Source organism: Eumetopias jubatus, unplaced genomic scaffold (assembly GCF_037043125.1).
Source record: "Eumetopias jubatus isolate StellerSeaLion01/CBP00866 unplaced genomic scaffold, mEumJub1_p1.0 scaffold_4, whole genome shotgun sequence".
Lineage (NCBI taxonomy): Eukaryota > Metazoa > Chordata > Mammalia > Carnivora > Otariidae > Eumetopias > Eumetopias jubatus.
The window spans coordinates 117635382-117656841 of record NW_028274810.1 but is presented as its reverse complement, the minus strand read 5'-3'; the positions used below and the strand labels follow the sequence as shown (position 1 = coordinate 117656841).

Below are 21460 nucleotides of genomic sequence, written 5' to 3'. Positions count from 1 at the left end.
AAAAGCATCTCATTGTTTACACTGGTACTCTTTCTTAGCTGCTATTTTTATTTCTGGTTCATGCTTAAACTCTATCTTCGCTGGTAGTTGTATATTAGCATACTTGTTGATGTTGATAATTGTAATACAATTTGACCCTCTGAAATATTAGCTTAAGTTTCTCTTCCATGTTATGTAATAAGACCACCTTTTAGGAGGTTATATGCATATGAAATCTGCCTATACTGCTTTTAAGTAAAATCATCTTTTTCCTCTGTCACTTCCCTTCTCAGAATGGGCAACAACTGTATCGGCACATATATTTGGGCTGTAAAGAGGAAGACAATGTTCAGAAAAACTATGAGCTACTTTATACTTCTCTTGCTCTTATAACTATTGAATTGGCCAATGAAGAAGTGGTTATTGATCTCATTCGATTAGCCATTGCTTTACAGGTATGCTTTCATAATCTTTCAGTGAAGAAAACTTTTTTTTTTTATGAACTAGACACGATCTTTAAAGTGGTGTTGTCTTTATCCAGGGACATGAATTTTAAAAGGGAGGTTTCTAGTTTAAAATAAAAAATACTCTTAAGTTATGATCATACTCATTCTTTTAACAAATATTGAGTGAGCATCAGCTCTGTGCCACATTTGCTCAGAACCTTGGGAATACTGTGAAGGGGGGCAGCATGGCCCCTCCGCCCATACTCTTAAGTCTAGTGGGGAAGAGGGTCATTACATAGTCATTATATATGTAGCTGTCTCACTGGAGTGTGCAAAGGACAGTGTGTGATGGGAATATGTATCAGATATGTTTTAGTGTAAGATACATATATGTACATGTGCGCCTACACACACACACACACACACACACACACACATGTATGTGTGTATTCGTGTATCCTCTCTACCCCCCAAGACTTTCCTAAGAGCTCTTTGAGAGATTGAACTCTCCTGTAAATGGACATTTATTCTCCTTTCAGAATTCTTTAAAAAACAACTTCTTAAAAGATAACAATTTTATCATCACTCCAAACGACCTGCAGTTTTTCCGTATAATCATAGAGAAAACGCTAATGGAGCATAAGACCTTTATCTGTCAGCTGTGTTTGTTTTTTTATTAAAGGACAGTGCGATTATCAATGAGGACAATTTGCCCATGTTCCATCGCTGTGGGATCATGGCGCTAGTTGCGGCATACCTCAACTTTGTAAGTCAGATGATAGCTGTCCCTGCTTTTTGCCAACATATTAGCAAGGTAAGATGTTTGGAAAAGTCCTTCAACTTGATTTTTATATAAAAATGGCTGATTTTCCTCCACTGCTGATTATTTTTAATTTTGATGATTATCAGATTATAAAGATAATGCTGTAAAAGTATGCATCACTTTTTCAATAGTGATTTAACTGAAACTAAACTAAAACTATAGCTAGTGTTTGCATTTTTCTTTGATGCCTGTTGCTTTAATAGAATTTTTTTGTATAGTGGTCAAGTAGAATGCATGGTTTTCTTCTAGAATGTCATGTGAATTCTTATATAATTGTTTTCCTTTTAAACCATTATGAATCTTAGTGTCTAAATTATTTTTAGTTATACTGTTTTATATTATTTTAGTTATTGTTTTAAATCAGTCTACTTGAGCCAGGTCTCAAAGGTTGAAGGAAAACATTTGTTAGAGATTTGTCTTGTCATTCAACTATATTCAGCTTTTGTCAGCAAAAGTCATTAAATAGCTACTTACACAATTTAATATGCATTTCAGAGCCTCTAACTTACCTGGCAGAGGAAGTCCACTGTAATTTTTATTCTTTAAAGATACTGGTCAAGGAGAGCCTCATTTTTCTGAAATTGGAAGCACATCTCTCAGTCCATGCTAAAATGCAGGCTTTTAGTGCATTCTAAGAAATAAAACTCATTCATTCGTTAGACAAGTGGTTGACTATCTGATGCCTGCCCTTAGAGATACAAATACTACAAAAGCAGAGTGCCCCCCTCTCTAAGTTGCTCACGGTGCAGAGGAGCCTGACCTCAGAAGTACGTTGAAACCTCAGGCACGCGCTACAGAAGAGTGAGAGTGCCCACGGCTTTGGGCTTTTGTCAAGGGGTTTCCAATGCGGTGGCACTCGAGGTGTTCTTATCCTTTTGTAGTAGGTTCAGTCAAATGCAGTACATCATTGTTTTTTTACTACATGTATTATTTTATTGTTACAGTTTTGTTACCTTCTGAATTTTTAAAATAATAAATGTGAAAATAAAATGAACCCTGCTTGTGGGCTCTAAACACAGCTTAAATTCCAAAATAAATTGCTGGTATCTTTACAAATGTTTAATTTCACTGTTTTTAGTTATCCAAGTTTGCAGAGCCAGGGCCTGAGGAGTGAGGTTTTTGATTTTTTTCTTTTGTTTTTGGATATTTTTCAGGTTATTGAAATTCGAACTATGGAAGCCCCTTATTTTCTACCAGAGCATATTTTCAGAGATAAGTGCATGTATGTTAATTCTTTACATTTTAAGGAAGGGGCATTGGCTTGAAATACCTTTCAGTGATGATTACAAAGGAGTAAACTGTTAGGATAGTCTCATGTATTTTGTATTTCTGTCATTTAATGCATGACTTCTTTCCCTTGCTATAAAAGTTCTTGTACAGTATAAGTGTAGACTCATGCGCACACAGAGTCAGTCTTTGATGAAAAAAATGTATCTTACCTCCTTTTAGTATGGAGATATATCTCAAATATAGCATGTTCTCATATATAAATAAGCATTTCTTTAAGAGAATACAGTATCCTGTTCAAGACTTTCAGTACTAGTAGCTAACAGTACTCACAAAATTGTGGGACAGAGAGTGTATTAAGAAAAATCCGTGTTATACCCTTCCTTCTCCCCTGCTCTTAAAACAAGAACATGTATGTGAACAATACTTTATTCAGACTTTGGAGCTGTAAACGCAGTGTAATTGAAAGCATCAGCAAAAATAATATCAGACAATTTGAGAAGAAAGTGGACCTTTTTATGTGATTGGGCAGGTGCTTCCTATCACTTTGCTGACTGATAGGTGTTTCATTAGCAATCACTGAGCTACAGTTTGATTTTTCTTCTCTCAGAGTTTTAATTAGCATGAAGGTTAAAGCTGAATTTAGTCCTCTTCATCATTTAATGTGTGAATACCCACAGAATAATTAAGACTGACTTCCCCATTGGAACGTTATTGGAGAAGGATTCACAGCAGAATGCTTAACATATGGGATCACATACCGTGTGTTTTTATAGTCAGATTGGTCACCAAAAATACACTGATTTTTCTATCACTAATTACAGTTTAAGTTGTGTTTATATTTATACTCGGGCTTGGATCTAGCATGCCTGCATGTTAACTTCTTTTTGCTCAGTAATTTAAATAATGCTGAATGACTTTTGTTATGATCAACCCGACAGGCTTCCAAAATCTTTAGAGAAGCATGACAAAAATTTATACTTTTTGACCAACAAGATTGCAGAGTCACTAGGCGGAAGCGGCTACAGTGTTGAGAGGTTATCGGTACCGTATGTACCACAAGTAACAGGTAAGAGGACCGTCATTGGAACTGACTCTGCTGATTGTTTTGGTAATTTCTCCATTAACACAGTTAGCAGTGAAAACTCATTGTTTGTATACTTACTTTATCACTGTTTTTCAAATGCTTAGGAGGTTTTACTTTCACTTAAATTTTGCTCTTGAAAACCTTTTAGTAAATCTCTTATGATGTTACCATGAACAAATGCAGTCCTTAAGTGATTGTTAGTATCACACTTAACATAGTATTGTACTTCAAACAGAGAAGCCCATGGGTATCTTTCTTCATTAACCCGTAGTGTGTTTGGCTTATGGAAATATATGTAAATTGTTTAATGAGTGATTTGTGACTACTGAGCTGAATGAATCCGGTAACTGCTGTCATTGGAAGTGCTGACTGCTTTGTAAAAAAGCCTGCAGACCTGTTAAGTTAAGAATGTGTTCTCCTCTGTGTAGCATCTATTTCTTTCCGTTCTTTTCATTGCCTCAAATAATTCTGTTGTTTTTAAGGCAAAACTGCATGGTGTCTTGCATTTAGTGTTTACTTTAACAACTAAAAGTGTCTCTGTTCTACGCCTTCACTGTCATTTGATGATCATATAAGTGTTAAATTTGGCTGAAGAACTAGTTCTTGCTTTGGGGACACCTTTGTTCTATATGAGAATTGTTTGACCTAGGTAGTTTTCTGGATTAATCACTAAAAATAGCACAATCTTTGTAAATAGCTATCTTTTATAATGTGGATCCAAAACATACACATTTATTACAATGATAGTTCATAATCCTCTGAGACGTTAATGAATGCTTTTGCATTTTTTTTTACATTCTACACTATGAAAGGCTCTATACCTTCTGAATTCCTTGGGGATATAACAGTGGTACAGTTTTGTAATTTAAAACACTTTTTAAAAAAGACCTTAAAAATATTTCATTCTTATAATTTGGATTTAGCTCTCTTTCCTTCAGGCAAAAAACCTCATAAACCCAGGCACAAGCACAAAGGTAAATCCAAGCGTCAGTTCGGCCTGCCCTTCCCTCACCTGTCCTCTAGGAAAATAGCTTAATAAAATTTGTCTTTTAGAAATGGAGCCAGTGGCCCGTATATTTTGTAAGTTCGGTGGTTATTTCCCTTTACCTTCCCAGTAACCGTAGTATATTTTCACCTTTGTTGTTTCCTTTTACCCTGTTCCTTTAACTCTTTTAACAGATGGGACTCTTAACAAGTAACAATTTTTAATGAAAATTATGGTACTTTTTGTTTTTTTTAACAGATGCTTTGCTCTTCCCCTCTCCCCAATAGATGTATTCTCATTCTTAATGCCTCTCTATCATTGACTGGAAGAATTCTGAATATTTCAGTATATATTTAATTTATGTAACTGCATAGAAATCCCTCAGTGTGAATAAGGTTTTTCTAATTATAAAAACTTTGATAGTTTAGAACCAGTTTATGGCATGTACCTCCTGCCTTAATGCAGAAAGAGTTTGAAGATGCAGTGATACTTTATGGTATAATCAATTGGTTATTAAAATTTTTTTTACTGTGTAACCGTCAGATAGTCATTTTAAAAATTAGGAATTTAAGAAGAATATATCAAAAGAAAAAGCAAAACATACTTAGTTTGCTGTGTATCACGCATATACCTATCATCATGAAAATATTAGCAGCCATTTAGTGTGCATTAACTCTGTTCCAGTCACTGAGATAAGCACTTATATTCATTTTCTCATTTAATCCTTAAAGGTTTGGTGAAGTAGGTAGTGTTATCTTTGTTTACAAATGAGAATAATGAGGTGGAAACTAAATAGAGTAGGTAACACTACTGTTTTCCATGTACATAAAGATTGTTCAGTCATCCCTACTGATCCAGATTGGTTTTTTTTTTCATGTATTCCATAAACCTTGACTGACTGCCTACTATATGCCAAAAATTGGTGTGGTTTTGAGGGTAGAAAGATGTAAAGGATTAAAATCTGTTGGAGAAGGCGGACACATGATTGAAATATATTGGTAGTTAGTTCTAAAGAAAGAAGAATGGTCTGCCTAAAAGTTATTGAACTGTAGGTAACTGACATATAGTAAGTGGTCCCTAAATATAAGGTGGTTGTAGCATTTTTCTTTAATCTCAAATCAACCTAGAACTTGAGTGAATAGTGTAGGTCTAGGCATGTGCTAAATACTCCTCCTTGAGGGGGTACAGTAATACCCCTCAGCTAGATCAATCAGAGGTGTCAGTGGCTGTAGTAAACTTGTATAGTTAAATGTTTATGAGTATTTACAGTTCCAGCTTCTATGCAAACAGAAGCAAAAACGAAGAAAATAGATAGAAGTCCCTACTTTCACAGAATTGATAGTCTTTCTCAACTGGGCTCTTCATCTGGACCACAAAGCACAGAAGATGATTTGAGTGACTATTTTCTCAGTTCCCCCATGATGGTGTTTCACCAGTTTTATTCCAGATGCATAGCAAAGAAGCTAATTCATTATACAATTTGTTTCGAACAGGACAAATAACTGGACAGTTACAGCAGACCTTCAGGGCTATGATCAGAGAAGTTTGGGGTCCCAGGCAGCAGCTAGGAGAGCATTTGGTGGGCCAGGGATGTCTTCCAAAGGGAACAATTGCTAGGCTGAACCTGAAGCAGGTGTTAGGCAAGTGTTTCCTTCAGAAGTGTGATGGCATGTGTGAAAGAATGGACATAGGCAAGAACATGATTCTTCAGGGAATTAGTATGAAGTTAGTGTTTTTGGACTGAATCAGAGGAGTAGGGTTGGGAATTGTAAACACAGGTTGCATATTTTGCACTATTCTGCAAGCAGTGGGGAGTCGATGAGTGATTTTAAACAGGGTTAGGCATTGTACAAGTATTACTCTAGTGGTCTTACAGCAGAGTGGAGATGGGGCACCCATTTAGAATGCTCTTCAGTAATTTTCAGGAGAGAGGACCATGGCCTGTGCTAAGTGAGAATACAGAGAAGTGGGTGGATTCTAGAAAAACCTACAAGAAAGAATTTATAAGCAGTTGATTGGTATGAGGGGACAAGGAGAAAGCCAAAGATTTGTCTTGGTTTCTGCCTTGGATGCTTGGGTGGATGGATGACACACCACTGAGGGTAAGAGTGGAGTGTATTTGCTGCTTCAATTGCCTTTTTTTTTTTTTTTTTTTGGAGAGTTGGGTGATATGACTGGGTTTAATTGAAGAAAGAAAAAAATACACATTTTAGATGTAGCTATCTATACATTGTTTTGGATCTTGGATGACAGAAGGATGGAGTTTTTATTCACAGAAATGAATAGGAAAAGGTGGCTAGTTTAGGGAATCAGCCTCTTGCTGAGTATCTTTGACAGTTAGCAACCATGTAGGGTGCCCTGTAGGCAGTTAAGAGTCGCAGATGGGTTTTGTGTGGGAGTTCAGAGAGACAGAGCATAGTTCTGTCTAAGAATTGCTTCTAAACTCCCAAGTTCTAGTTAGAAACAATAATGAAAGACGATGGTCACCATTGTGACTAGCATATGCAGGAAGCAGAGCAGGAGGAGGGATGGGAAAGTGACGAGGGCAGAGCAAGCAGTGTCTGGGACGACCCCAGCCCATCTTGAGGATGGAAAGCAGCAGTCTTCCCAGAGACCAGTGTATCACTATATTAGACACTGAGATGGTGACATGGATGTTCTCTAGACAGCATGACGATGTAGTCCATGGAGGCTGCAGTGTGGCTGCCTTCAGTAAGCTTGGAAGAGCAGGTGGGAAGAGACGCAGGTGGCCCACAGGGACCAGCGGCATTATCTCCAGAAGCTCTGTTTTAGAAACCGTACTTTCTTGTAGATGTCCATGATATCTGATTAGAGTTGTACCTGGGCTTTTCTGCAGTCACCTGTACGCAGGTGATTGTATAGGTCAAAAGAATAAAGTTCTGAAAACATAACATTAGAGTTTCCCATTACGTTTTATTTTCTTCCCTTTAAAAATTTTTAATCTTAAATCAACTCCCTCTGGACTATGTTCTCATTGATTTTTCCATCCAGTGATTCCTTCCCTGCCCTCATGCCTCTCTTCCCTTTTTATTTTTATCTTTGACTTAAAGCTGACTTTTCTGTGCTCCCCATCAGCCTTTGTATGTTAGCCTAGAAATCCTTTTATGGGTTTTTTTTGTGATAAACAGGCTATTATTCCTCATTTTGAGTTCTGATGAGGCCTTGACAGTTGACCAGCTTAGAAGGTAAAAGCAAGTCAGCAGTGATGACCACATACTACTTTGTAGCAGTTCCATTGATGTCATTATATTTGGTAATTTATATCAAAGCATATGATCATGAAGAAAAAACAAAGAATACAGTGTCTAGGGTCGTAGTCATAGCCACAAGCAGGAGATGGAGTATTTTCAGTCTGAAAACCGTAGCAGAGCAATCTGTATTGATGTGTCACAGTTGAGTATGTATTCATCTGTACCTCCAGCCTTCTTACAGCAGAACCCAAGTGAATCCTGCCTGGTAGGTGCAAAGCAGAGTTTGTCACTGAATTCCTGCTGTGATAACCGAGATAAGGCATTAATTTACATGTCTTAGTACAAGGCCCAGGAAATGTCTGAAGGGTGCTATTGATGGAAGGGTGTTGGAGAAGATCAATCATAACTGATAGTAAGTTTTTGTATCCGAAAGAAAGAGGAATAAGTAGAAAAAATTTTAAGGAAGTGATACAGTATTCATCTAGGCCTTAAAAGATGTGAGAATTTGTATAGTGCGAGGATGTAAAGAAGGACAAGAAATAAAGTGTTTCCAGTAGTGGTTTCTGTTTCTAGAGAAGCATGGAAGGCAGGAGGCCAAAGCACGCTCAGAGATGGGAGAATAGCACCTTTTACTTGAACATTAGATACATTAGGGAGCAGTTGAAGTTACTGTTGGTAGATCTGACCAGAGACCCCAGAATGGCTTTTTAATTCATTAAGAAGTGGGTGGCTTTGTGGAGTGATGTGGTTAGTGTTTTAAGAAACTTATGATATGATGGTGGCATATAGGGAATATTGTAGAAAGGGCTATTACTGGTCAGGATGGACTGGGTCGGTGATTCTCATCTGAGGGTGATTTTGCCCATGCCAGGAAATATTTGTCAATCCTGGAGACATTTTTAGTTATCGCGACTGTGGGGCAAGGAGAGATGGGGTAGCCCTACTGGATGCTAGTGGGTAGAAGCTAAACATTCTGCAATACACAGAAACCCCCCCCACACACACACAAGAATTATCTGGCCCAAAGTATTAGTAGTGCCAAGGTTTAACCCTGGCTAAGTTAAGTTGTGATAACAATTATAGGTTCTTAGTGGTTTAAAACAGTAAAGATTTGTTGCTCAAATTAACTGTGCATGACTTATAGCATCCATATCTGGAATCCAAGCTGATGGAGCAGCTGCTCTCTAGAATGCTAGAACTAGTTATATAGGCCCTCTAAACCACAGAGAAGCTGGAATTGCAGTCCTACTTTCTGCCTAGAAAGAGGGTGAACAACCATATTTGATCACCAGCTTTAATTACCACCATGGAAGGCTACCTTGGAGTAGAAGTGGTCAGTAAGAAACCAGTTTCTTCGTCTGTGCTGGCCTTCTTGTAGTTCTTTATTCTTGACTCTTTCCATAGAAGAAAATCACAGTATGTATAAAATAGGATTAGAAAGATGGGGTGTTGCCAGATTATGAAGTGACTGTGTTGTCAGACACAGATTCTAGACCTGAGCTGCCCAGCTGCTTTTGGGAACATTTCAGATGTGTCTGGATATTGATCTCCTTAGCCCTTCTAGTAAATGGGTGGAGACTGGGGCAGTCAGAGCCTACAGTGTGAGCAGCCTCTTCATTTTACTCTGACATGTGCTAAACCCAACTGTAAAAGCTTGGGAAGTTCTGCATCAGTGTGTGGGCTGTATTTGTTTTTAAAATTATAATTAAGACTAAAAACGATTTACTTTCAAAATAACACTATTAGTATAAAAGGGAGAGAGCAATTAGATCAGGTAGGAAGCTATCCTCTAAGAATTCAGGCAAAAAAGATGCAGAATTTTAATTATGGCCCTCTTGAAAATAAATAGGGCAGTGTGACATAAAGATGGTTTATTAAAGACATTAAAATTGGGTTTAGAACATGTCGAATAGAATTGACTAATAGGAAATTGGAAATATTGAACTGGAGCTCAGAAGAGAAAATATACTTGTCCAGTTCAACTGTGGCTGAATAAACCTCTAATTCTATGTATTGGAATACATAAAGTGGCTTCATTTTTTTGGATGAAACCATAACTATTAGTTGTTCTCCTAGCACCCTGTCCTTCTCCATTGTGCTTCATTATTTCTGTAACTATTTGTTTATTTTGGGTCTTATCTGTTAGACTGTAAGCTGGTATGGACTACATTCAGCAGTCTGTCCCTAACACCTAACATGGTGTCTAATCACTTCATAGATTTATTGAATGCCAAAGGAGAAAATTGAAGTAGAAAAAAATGTATGGGAGGAGATTATAATAAAAAAAAATTAAAATTTCCACAAAATGGTTAAGCGTAAAAGGGGCCTAGGGATAGCTGTTGTTCGAACTTACTGGGAGGGGAGACACACACTCTTTTGAGAAGAGTGGTTAAGGGCAGGATTATAACTTCAGGGGTTAAGAGTAGGTGGTGACAGATTAGAGCAGTTGGTTCAGACCAAGCACGTTTGCAAAAGTGGGGAGAAAGTAGATTATCTAGAGCATTGAAGTGAAGAGTAGGTTTTTCCGGATAGGTGAGGAGCCAGTGGAGTTGAATGGCTGGAAAGGGTGGAGAAGGAGCTATTGACTGAAGCAGCAGATCCTTTCAGTCCACAAATGTGGTGCATGGTAAACACTTGCAGACATGGGTTCCTGAGCTAGATCCATAGTTAGTGCACAGCTTTCACTATTCAGGGGAGAAATGAGAGATATAAGGGCAATATTGTGAGTGTTCAGTAAAAATGAATGTATTCAATTTAGATTATGTAATTCCTCCTTTTAGTGTTGACTTTTTTTTATTTTTTATTAAACATTAGGGTAATGGTAATGTTGATGCTCTGAATGCCCCTTTTTGGAAAATAAAACTATTGACTTAGTTCACCCCATCAGTTTTATTTTTTTTAATCTGCTTGATAAAATTTAAAAGTCTGAGAACACAATGCTTTATACATTTAGAAAGAGCAAAAAAGACAACTGTTTATTTTCTGAGATTTTTTGAAATCTGAAATAGAGTTTTTAAATGATATACCATTTCTAACTAGCAAGTAATGGGGGAAAAAACCATTTTGATTTTAGATGAAGATCGACTTTCTAGAAGAAAAAGTATTGTGGACACCGTATCCATTCAGGTGGATATTTTACCCAACAGCATTCCTTCTGATGATGTGGTAAGTTGCTGAAAGTATGGCAGAGTACTTTCTTGAGATAGATAACAATTTAAAATAACTTTTTGCCCCTCCATACTTTCAAACAGGAGCAAATATAACTCTAAATTATCCCCATATTGACAGTGCTATTAGTAGACATTAATCTGATTTAGCTTTGAGCTTATTTTTTATTTTACTAAACTCATGTCAGCTCTCAGTAAAGATACATAAACTTAACATTGTGTATTATGAGGTCATTAGGCTTTACATTGTAATTGAGTGTAATAAAAGGAACTGTGAAACAGAACTAAGTTTTTATCAGAAATGTTAGGTAAGGCCTGTTATTAAATTGGGAGGTGCTCCAAATCCTATTTAGTTTTAAAGATTTATGAAAAATTATGAGAATAAAGGGAACTGTACAATCTCATGTGAAGGCAAATACTACGTGGAAGGTTTCAAAGCCTCATCTGGGAGGGAAAATTTTTTATCCTTTGATAGTAACTATAATGGATTTATTGTAGGCTACACTGTATCAGTGCTCTGTGTACTCTCTAAGGACTGTGACTTATTTGAAATGTCAGAGGTTTGATGCTCTCCTCCTGTTTCAATAGAACACAAAAGTGTATCCTGAGTTTTAGGAAGAAGAAAACAGCCAATATTGTCTAAGACTTACTCTGCACAAATCACCAGAGAATTTTTTGATAGTCAGGTAAAAATGCTGAAATACCAGGATGTCAAATCAGCCTCCTCCTTGGAGTTTATCTGTTGTTTGCCTTCCTAGGTTTTTCATTATTTCTCATGGTACAGTATAAATAATTGAGATTATCCATCTAAGAAAAGGGGAAGGAATTTGCCTGAATTCATGCTGTCACAGCCCCCCTCCCCCCCTGCCTCCCCAATCCCTGTCAGTCTTCAGGAGTTAGAACTTTTTGGTGGCCAGTTCCAGCCAATTAGCTTACATCTTTTGTGGTGTTCCACTCCCCAGTAAGAACCAATCAGTTTCATTAAGAAATTATCAGCAGAGTGTCAAGAGTAGTTAAGAGGCAGTTAGTGTTCGTTTTGAAATACAGTGGGTGTAGTTTTTGCCAGCTTAAAGCTCAAGAAAAATCATCTTCCCTAAATTCACCTCTTGAAAGTCATCTTAATGTATATACTTTTTTACTGGTCAGGAGGGTATTGTGCTAGCTCTGTATTTTAATGATTATGAATTTGTTGCTGTTACCTTTTGGGGGAAAAATTAATCTAAAGCCTTAGTTTATACACTTTATCAAGAGTGCAATAAATTTTATTGAGTGGTATCCCATTCTCCTTTTGTTAACCATTTTTATTTAAAAAAAATACATATATATATTGCAAGCTGTTGCAAAGAAATCAGTCTATTTTGATAAAAACATCATGCAGGGGCAAAAAGAACTAAAGAAAATACTTACATTGTATAAAGACTTAACTATAGGAAGAAGATTCTTAAACATACATTTTGCAATTAAGAGTCCATTAATACGTTTGTTAACTTGTTAAAGACCCTGTTTTTTCTTTTCTATAAGTCCTAAGTCAAATATGCTGCACACCGAGCATTTGAAAAGTTAAGTACAGTTTATTATAAGATTTACCTGAGCACATTGCTGTTTCAGACTCACTTACCATTATGGAATCTGATTTTGTGTATTAGGAATGACTGTTCAAAAACCAGAAGACAAAATAACATTACCCTCTAGACTAGAACTAATTAATTTCATAGCATGGAAAGGAGAAATACACGTCAATTAAGTGTTCACCGATTAATGGTGTAACAAAATATCAAACTATGAATAAGTATATTTGCTAACAATCAAATAAGAGAATTACTCATTTAAAAAATAGTACTCTTGTATTTGATCAAAATTATTTGAAATTTTATATACATAATCCCAGTTAGTCCTCAGATATGTCCAATATCTGCTTTTAGAGCGTATATATATTTTCAAAGTCAGAATGTTTAGATGAGATCATAGCAAACTTATGTTTTCCATAGATATAACTCAAATTGTTACTGTAGTCTAATGAAATCACCACTCAGTTCTTCTTTCTGAAAGGTAATAGTGCTTAATTATTTGGGGGAATGAATGGGAGGCTATACATACATACTACATTTTGAGTGCATATCGAATTTTTCTTTGTACAAAATTAAGTCACTGGTTGGCCAAAAAGAATTGTCATTTATTCTAGGACAAATAACAGATCTTTGTTTTACACACTCCTGCCTTTTCCCATATACAAGTAAAGAAACTTGCATGTATGCTAACAAAACAAGTCTAGTATGAGTCGGAAGCTGCTCTGCTAGGTGCTTTAAAATTAGTAAGATATCAGTGGAAGTAACATAACAACTAGTCTGATTGGAAAAAGACAAACACATTTTATGTAGGCTCAAGGGTGTTGTACAGTCTAGGTTAGAGCTGTAGATCATGAATAAGGCAAAAGTCATCAAGAGTAAAAGGAGTGTTGAAACTCCTCGAGGCTGGTGCCTTTGCACCCTTTCTCCAGAACACACAACTGGTGTTCTAGAGAGGCAAATAGACCGTAGTTTGGTTGGGCATCAAGTGAAATAGGTGGCTTGTATTTAGTAGCTACACTGTATGAAAAATATGAATCGTTGAACACTAATATAAAGCAGTTGGTCTTTTTTTTTTTTCCTTTTTAAATAGGATTCACAAAAGGAAAGAGTGGGAAACAAGATTGAAGCCAAATTATAGAAGGTTTTGTCACCTGCCTGAGGGCTTTATGTGTAATTTGGTAGGAAGTAGGGAAACACTGAAATTTGGGCAGTGTCATTATCAGGGCTATGCTTTCATGAAAGGAATCGCAGAAGCATGGCTAGGCTGAACTGGAAAGAAGGGACCAGAGGTAGAGAGGCCACCTAGTAGATCCTTTTACTAGTCTACAGTTTGGGTAAGGACGACCTGCAGTAGCCAGGCTGGAGATAAGGAAGGGGGTGGGAGAGCAGTAGCCTGTTCCAGAGCAGGATGGGCAGGTCCAAGAAGTAACTAAAAGGGAGTCCGAGAAAGGAGGTTAAAAACAAGAAAGGAGAGGGACAGAGTGACTGTATCATGATCATCCGAATTAGGGAAAACAAGAACCAATAGAGAAGAGTTCTTGGAATAAAGTACTTTTAACTTTTCACTTACCAGGGGTCAAATAGGTAATAATTAACAGTTACATGTAACAAGGAGGCTGGCCTCGTAGTTCTTCTGGGCTCTTTTCCTGTAGAGTAGTTGCTTCTCAAAAGTCTAAAACTCCTCGCCAGTTGTAAGAGCGACAGTGGGTGTTTTTCGTTGAGGTACTAGACTGCTGCTAGGTACCAATAATTAATGAGCCAGAGCCTAACCCTGTATATCTGCTCCAAATATCTAGAACAAAGCAACGGAAGATGCCCAAGTTTAATCTGACTTCAACTAGAAATATGAACCCTCAGTAGAAAACCTGAGGTAGTGGAACGCTTGCTGCTTGATTTCCAGCTAAAGCCTTTGTATTACAGAGAAGCTAAGGTGCAAAGCATGAAGTCTTGCTTTCGTTAGTCTTGCTGCCTTAGACTTAGCAAAAGACGCTCATGAGCTAAAATTAGGGATGACCAGAGGCCCAGGCAAGTACTCAGGTATCATTTCATAACTTCTATTCAGAGATACTATAGTAACTGCGTGTATTGTTCTCCCTGAAAATGTGCTGGTGCCGTAAAAGGGATTACTGATTTTTTATCATAAGGCAGTTGATTTCATGCCTTTTCTATATCTCAAAGCAAGAAATGGGGGAAGCTTCTTATTAAAAGGTATTTCTGGAAAATAGTCTAGGTGGTTGACCTTAGAAGACCCAGAATATGATTGTTTTAAGATGTTAATTGTACTCATTTGAACACTTCCCAAAGTAGTGGTGATTCTTGCTTTTAAACCATTTATAGTTTTCAGTTTATTTTTTATTTGTAAATTGTATATGGCACCAAAATTATAGAGGGTGTAGAGTATACTTAGTTTTCATGTATTACATAACTGAACTGTATTTACGTTATTTTCTTTGCCTTGAATCTCTCAAAGCACTGTTCACTTAGGGAAGCCTAGTTCAGTCAGTGGGACTCAGGCCTTGTTGCACACTCCATGAGTGGACATGGAGTTCTGTAATTCATTGGTGGTTGGGTTGCCTACAGGATGCTGATTCTGCCAGCCTAGCATTAATCCCTGCAGTAGGCCACTGGTACCAAGGAGGAAGTGGAGATTATGTGATCCTGTGGAGGATAATCACAAATCCAGCCAGCACGAAGAAGAAACACAGTTACAGAAGTTCTTAGATGACTTGTAACTAGGTGAAGGTGTTATTTATAGTGACCTTTCTTAACTCTTTATTTTACTTAAAATCACTTTTCTCTAGGTTAGTAACACTGAAGAAATCACCTTTGAAGCATTGAAGAAAGCAATTGGTGAGATTTTTGTTAACTCTCCTAATGATTTGCTAGCTTATCTCTGTCTTAGTACTTGATGAGGTGCCAGAATAAACAGAAGCAGCATGGCATTTGTGCGTAGATCTGTAATTGATTTATTCCGCTATGTTTTTTATTTTTTATTTATTTTTTTAAAGATTTTTTACTTATTTATTTAACAGAGACACAGCGAGAGAGGGAACACAAGCAGGGGGAGTGGGAGAGGGAGAAGCAGGCTCCCCGCGGAGCAGGGAGCCCGACGCGGGGCTCGATCCCAGGACCCTGGGACCATGACCTGAGCCGAAGGCAGACGCTGAACGACTGAGCCACTCAGGCGCCCCCCAACTATGTTTTTTAGACTTTTATACTTGTCCTGTCTTATCATAGGTAGTTCTCTGTACAGTGACTGTCCTAGAATTAAGAAAGCACGTCAGTGTATTTTAGTGCCACACTTATTTGGTAGCCAACCTGCAGGCTGCTCGAACTTCTTAGGAGAAATAGCATATTTCCTTTTGTAGGAGATGGGGGGATGAAAATTCTGAATAAAGTGAGTAACTTAACAGGCACACAGTAGTGTAATTAGAGGCGTGTTTCTAATGGGGTAGGAGAAAGGAGCTGGCTGAGATTGTTAGCAGGTAGGCATGATAGAGGACCATGTTAACTCTTGCTGTTTTATTGGTGAGAACATCGGTGCAGAGAAATTAACAGACTCTTCTGAGATCACATAGCAAGTAAATGCCGATGCCAGATTTCGTACCCACATTTGACTGACTGTAATCTTTTTACTTTGCATAAAATATTACTCTGATTTTTTTCTCCTTTGTCCCTTATGGAAATAAATTTTATATGATTTGCCTCTTTTTTAAAATTTTAAAATGGTTCTTTCAATTAAGTATTGATATAAATTACTGCTAGGCTAATGATGCCTTGTTCTCAATTTTTCTAACTGGTAAAGCAATATAGGGTGGAAATTGGCTCTCATTTTTTCAGAGCTGTTAGAAGAAAAAAAATAGTATCAAGGAAAGTGGAGTGCTCTAGCACCCATCATCCATAAAGTTAAATCTGACCTTTTTCGGCTTAATCCATTAAAGGATTTTTTAATTATTGTAATACAATGTCAAATTTACCAAAATAAAATTAATTGAATTCAGTAAGCAATTTTGAACACCCATTATGTGCAATATATTTTGAGACATTTAAAGATTAATAGGACATGTCATTGGGTGCGTGGCTGGCTCAGTTGGTAGAGCATGCGACTCTTAATCTCAGGGTTGTGAATTTAAGCCCCATGTTGGGCATGGAGCCTACTTAAAAATAACAATAACAACAGGATAGGACATGTTGAGAAATTTATAGTCTAGGACAGTGGTTCTCACAATGTGTCTGTGGATCCCTCAGTAGCCTGCGATGGCTCTTTCAAGGGATCCTTCAAGCAAAAAATATTTTCATCTAACAGTGTCTTTACACTGTTAGCCTTTGTACTACGTCAAATAACAGGAATGAAGGAGACAGTAACATCACACTAGTCTAGCAGTGATCATATTCTTCAGCACCACACACACACACAGTTATTTTAAAATGAGATTTTATTTAGGAATGCTCTTACTGTAAATTATTTTATTAAATCTCAACCCATGGGTACATATCTTTGGGAAGTACACATAAAGCACTTCTTTGATTGCCCTGATTTGCAAGCTGAACTAGTCGATTTTTTTTTTTAAAGATTTAGAGAGAGTGTGCACAAGTCGGGGGGGGGAGGGGCAGAGGGAGGGAGAGAGAGAGACTCTCAAGCAGACTCCCTGCCAAGCACGGAGCCCAAACAGGGGGCTCAGTCCCATGACCCTGAGATCATGACCTGAGCCAAAATCAAGAGTGGGCCGCTTAACCGAACGAGCCACCCAGGCGCCCCTGAACTAGTCGATTTTTATAAGGAACACCATTTTTATTTCAAAAAGAAAGAAAAAAAGACTGACAGAAAACTTATGGTATTTGGTAGGCATTTTCTGGAAAATAAATGAAGCTGTGACTTTTAAGAGGAAAAACAAAACCATCCTCACTGTATTTGCTTCTAATGATAAAATTTGCACTTTGAACAAAATAAAATTTTGACTTTCGTCTGCCATTGTGAGTTTGACAGCACCCAAATATTTAGATGCTTCTAATGAGATCAGTGGTAGTAACTACCAAATATGATTTTAAAAATCTTGTATAATGAAACATGTCTACATTTAGAGGACCTGCATAAATCACTGGATCAGTATTCCACATGACCATTGCCTGATGTTACAAAATCATGCATAAATAAAGATTATTCAAAGTGTAAAATAGACCAGTAGATTTTACCATAATCAGTTACAAAAAGTTTATTAGTAAGATTTCAAATTTCATGTTGCAGCTAACTTTTAACAAAACTACCACTTTTCAGATTGTGTTGTAATGTCCAAGAAAAAAATACCCACAGTTCTGTGAAAGGCTATTAAAATACTCTTTCTACCAGTACATATCTCTTTATATACTTCAACCAAAATAACACACTGCAGTGGTTTGGATGCATTTGCAGATAGAATCCAGCTGCCTTCTATTAGGCCAAGACATTATACAGATTTGTAGAAATATAAAGCAATGCCATTCTCCTCACTGAGTTTTTTCACTTTGGAAAGTACGGTCATTTTTTCATTAAAGAATTGTTATTTATGTCAACATATAATGGTTTCATAATTTTAAAATGAATTATTTTTAAAGGAATTAAATGTTTTTAAAGTTCCTCAGTTTTATGTTGTAATATGGAAAGTATCAGTGGATATTCAACAATTTGGTTTTTTCATAACTTTCAAGGATGTAAAGGAAAGGACTCTTGAAACCAAAAAGCTTGAGAACTGCCTAATGCATGGCAAACAGACTTGCTGCCTGCAGGCCAAATTTAGTTTGAAGTATCTTCAGAAATTGACATAAGACCGGGGTGTACCTACCTCATCTTGCCCACATTCCCTTATTTCCTACTGCTTTTACCTGACCTAATGTAAACATTTATGTGTCCCGCCTGGCCTCTGGCCATTGGAGCTGCTTACCCTGTTCTAGGGAACAACAGAGAGGTGATCATAATTCTCTATTAGTCATTCAGAAGTGTATAAATTCTTCAATTATTTTAACCTGCCACAGTTTCAAAGGAAAAATCTGTAATAGCCTGTTTCCTTTCTACCTGCTATTTCTATTTCCACTTTTTAAAACTAGCTAATTGTAACCTACGGTTTGTCTACCTGAAAAGCAGCCTGGGTTAAAGAACGTTGAACACAGTGTATTTCATCGTGTGAAATTCTCGACCAGGAAAAAAACAAACAAAAAAACAAAACAACCTGAAGAATTGCTGGGGGGTTGCGGTAGACCATTAACAAATAAGCCATAAATTAGGCCTATTTCCATATTCTTAAGCAGATGTAACAGGCATTTATTTATTTTACTATCCACAAACTTTGGTCAGGCCACACATCATTTTAAGATAAAACATGTCTTTTCAAGATATATGCAAAAGTCTGAAACAATACATTCCAAATGGCTGCTCTGTATTTCCACTGTGCCATTCAGTATCAAGTTCAGCAGACTTTTAGTTTAGTATCTCATGTACCAAGGCATGAATATTCATACAAGAATCATCTTTCAGGTGGGGCCTTGAGGTTGTTCGCCTTGCAGGAAGTTGTCATTCTCCTGCTATTTTGGAAAGAGAGACAAAGGTGGTCTTTGAGAAAGGATCTTGTACTATGTAGCTTTAACCCTTAGATTAAAAAAATGTTTTGTATATCTGCTCTCTAGCCTTATTTCAGGGATGTTCAGTCTTTTGCTTTTTTCCTTTTAAAACTAGTCCTATAAGTTACCTTTATTTTTGATTTATAGAGTGTTTGCTTTTATGGTCATTGGCAAGGTTCTGTGAAAATCTGTAATCCCTTTAATGGGTCTTTGTAAACATTTATATAGATACCAGTGGTATGGAAGAACAGGAAAAGGAAAAGAGGCGTCTTGTGATAGAGAAATTCCAGAAAGCACCTTTTGAAGAAATAGCAGCACAGTGTGAATCCAAAGTAAGTGAACAAATAGTAAAGGGGGTGTGGGAAGAGTTTGATTTTGTGGACATCTTCTTGGTCATTAGTTGGTAGGTTCCACGCTTTGTGCAGATCCACAGAACACAAGGGAATGTATCAGGTGGGGACTGAAAACCCTGGTGGCCTGGCTGGGAGGCCTCAGTGATCTGTGTGTGTAGTACAAGTCAATGGAGAAGGCAGCTCCCGGACTGAATGTTGAGGATTATTGCTGCTGTGGTACTTCTTGTGTAGTGGTTTTCAGGGACTTAGCTGTGGGTATTTGGTTTTATGTGTCTCTTGGTTTGTTTCTCCCAGTGAGCTAGGAAGTGGAAAAGAAACTTGACATTAAATTCCGGTGGATGGGACAGAGGAAGCCAAAACATGAAAGCACTCTGTACCATCAGCTTCGTGGTTGCACTTATGCTTTGTCCTTTAAATTGCATTTGCATTAGTACAGATGGATATTTGGGAAATAAAAAAATCCATTCTTAAACATTTTTTTTTCTCCTTGTAGGCAAATTTGCTTCATGATAGACTTGCTCAAATACTGGAACTCACCATACGGTAAGAATTTTATTACTACAACAGTGATAAAATAACAACAAAATAGAAATTGTTAAACCCCCATGTAGATTTGTGGCTGATCATGTTGAAGTAATAGTGCTTTTCAGTTAGGGCGAACACAGGATCGCAGAGGTGCCTCTGTGTTGGTGGTTATTCTGTTTGGACAGAACTTGATAGCATTGCTTCCCAGTGTCTCCCAGCTGTCCCAACTTTCCTTTTTAGATCATTCCTTCCACGTGGTCAGGTAAGGAAATCTGGGTAATTTGGAAGACTCACATTCTAATATGTTTAACCAGGTAATTTCTCATATTTAACCATTTTCATTTGCAAAAAACTGCAGTTTTATATCGTTCAACCTCATGGTTCTTTCCCGGGCAAGACTGATTCTCCCTATGCAGATGGCTCACTTCAATCATTAAACTTTCTTCAGTCAGACCCATTGCAGTCCTGTTGTAACTTTATGTCCCAGACATACAGCATCTAACGTACTTGGTCATATGGTTCTATACTTGTGTCTGTTGGTGCTGAAGTAGGGAAGCACAAGACCGAGGGAGAGACAACAGTAGGTTCCCTCTAGGGAAGGCGTTTATGCACGTCCTTCTGTGACCTCAGTGTGGACGATGGCCTTTGTCTGAGGCGGCACAGTGGAGGAGGCATAGTTCGAAGCTGGGCTTTTGGAGTTTTTTTTATACACCAGCTGTATGTTTTATGTTTTTAATTGATGAGCTAAGTCTCTTTTGCTTCAAGCGTAGGATTCTATAAATAGGAGAGACAGGTACACGTTGTTGTCCACTTGCTTTTTTAGTTCAGTCTTTTTTCGGCCGTCCTGTGCAAGGCATGTTTTCATCAGTACACCTCTTAATCTAGGCATTTCCCCACCAAGCTTGCCACCCCCACTAAACTAAGAATTACTCATTTAAAAAATTTCAGAACAGAAATTCAGACTATAGTACGCAATATGTGATATACCTTAGATTCAGAGAAAATTGATGGCTGTGGGCATTTACTTATTTGGTGCCTGTTAATTATAATAGTTATGGTCTGTTTTATAATGGCTCTTATGCTGCATGTTTTCTGTCTGTTATTTCTGCTAAATCTCACCACAGTCCTGAAAATGTAGGTAGATGCTATTTTTTTCGCTTTCTAGGTAAAAACACTGAGGCTTTAGAGAAATAACTTGTAGGTCATCCGGCTACTGAGTGGAAAAATAAAAATTCAAATCCATAACGCTCTTCTTAAAAGGAATGTTGCTAGGACCCACCATGTTACATTTAATCACACCGTCATGGCCAAATGGATTGAATATTTGAGAAGAAGGATTATGACTAATTCTCTTTTTATCGATACTGCAAAGCCTACTAATAGTATTTATTGAGCACTTACTACCAGTAGTTATTATTTATTGAACACTTCTTTTCTAGGCACTATACTAACTACATTATTTGATTAAATGTTTATAACAGACCTTTAAAAAGGGTA

General features: G+C 37.3%; 1 protein-coding gene across 2 annotated transcripts in view; it reads left to right on the top strand.

The window, feature by feature from the left end:
• The window catches only part of EFR3A (EFR3 homolog A), a 112869-nt gene that overhangs the window by 86671 nt on the left and 4738 nt on the right, over positions 1-21460 (top strand). For both annotated transcript variants that reach the window (XM_028105612.2, XM_088022759.1), the window contains exons 15-22: positions 273-434; positions 1108-1239; positions 2403-2470; positions 3417-3544; positions 10833-10924; positions 15296-15344; positions 19314-19417; positions 19932-19981. In XM_028105612.2, the coding sequence (XP_027961413.1) occupies positions 273-434; positions 1108-1239; positions 2403-2470; positions 3417-3544; positions 10833-10924; positions 15296-15344; positions 19314-19417; positions 19932-19981 (785 nt within the window). The remainder of the gene's footprint in view (positions 1-272; positions 435-1107; positions 1240-2402; positions 2471-3416; positions 3545-10832; positions 10925-15295; positions 15345-19313; positions 19418-19931; positions 19982-21460) is intronic.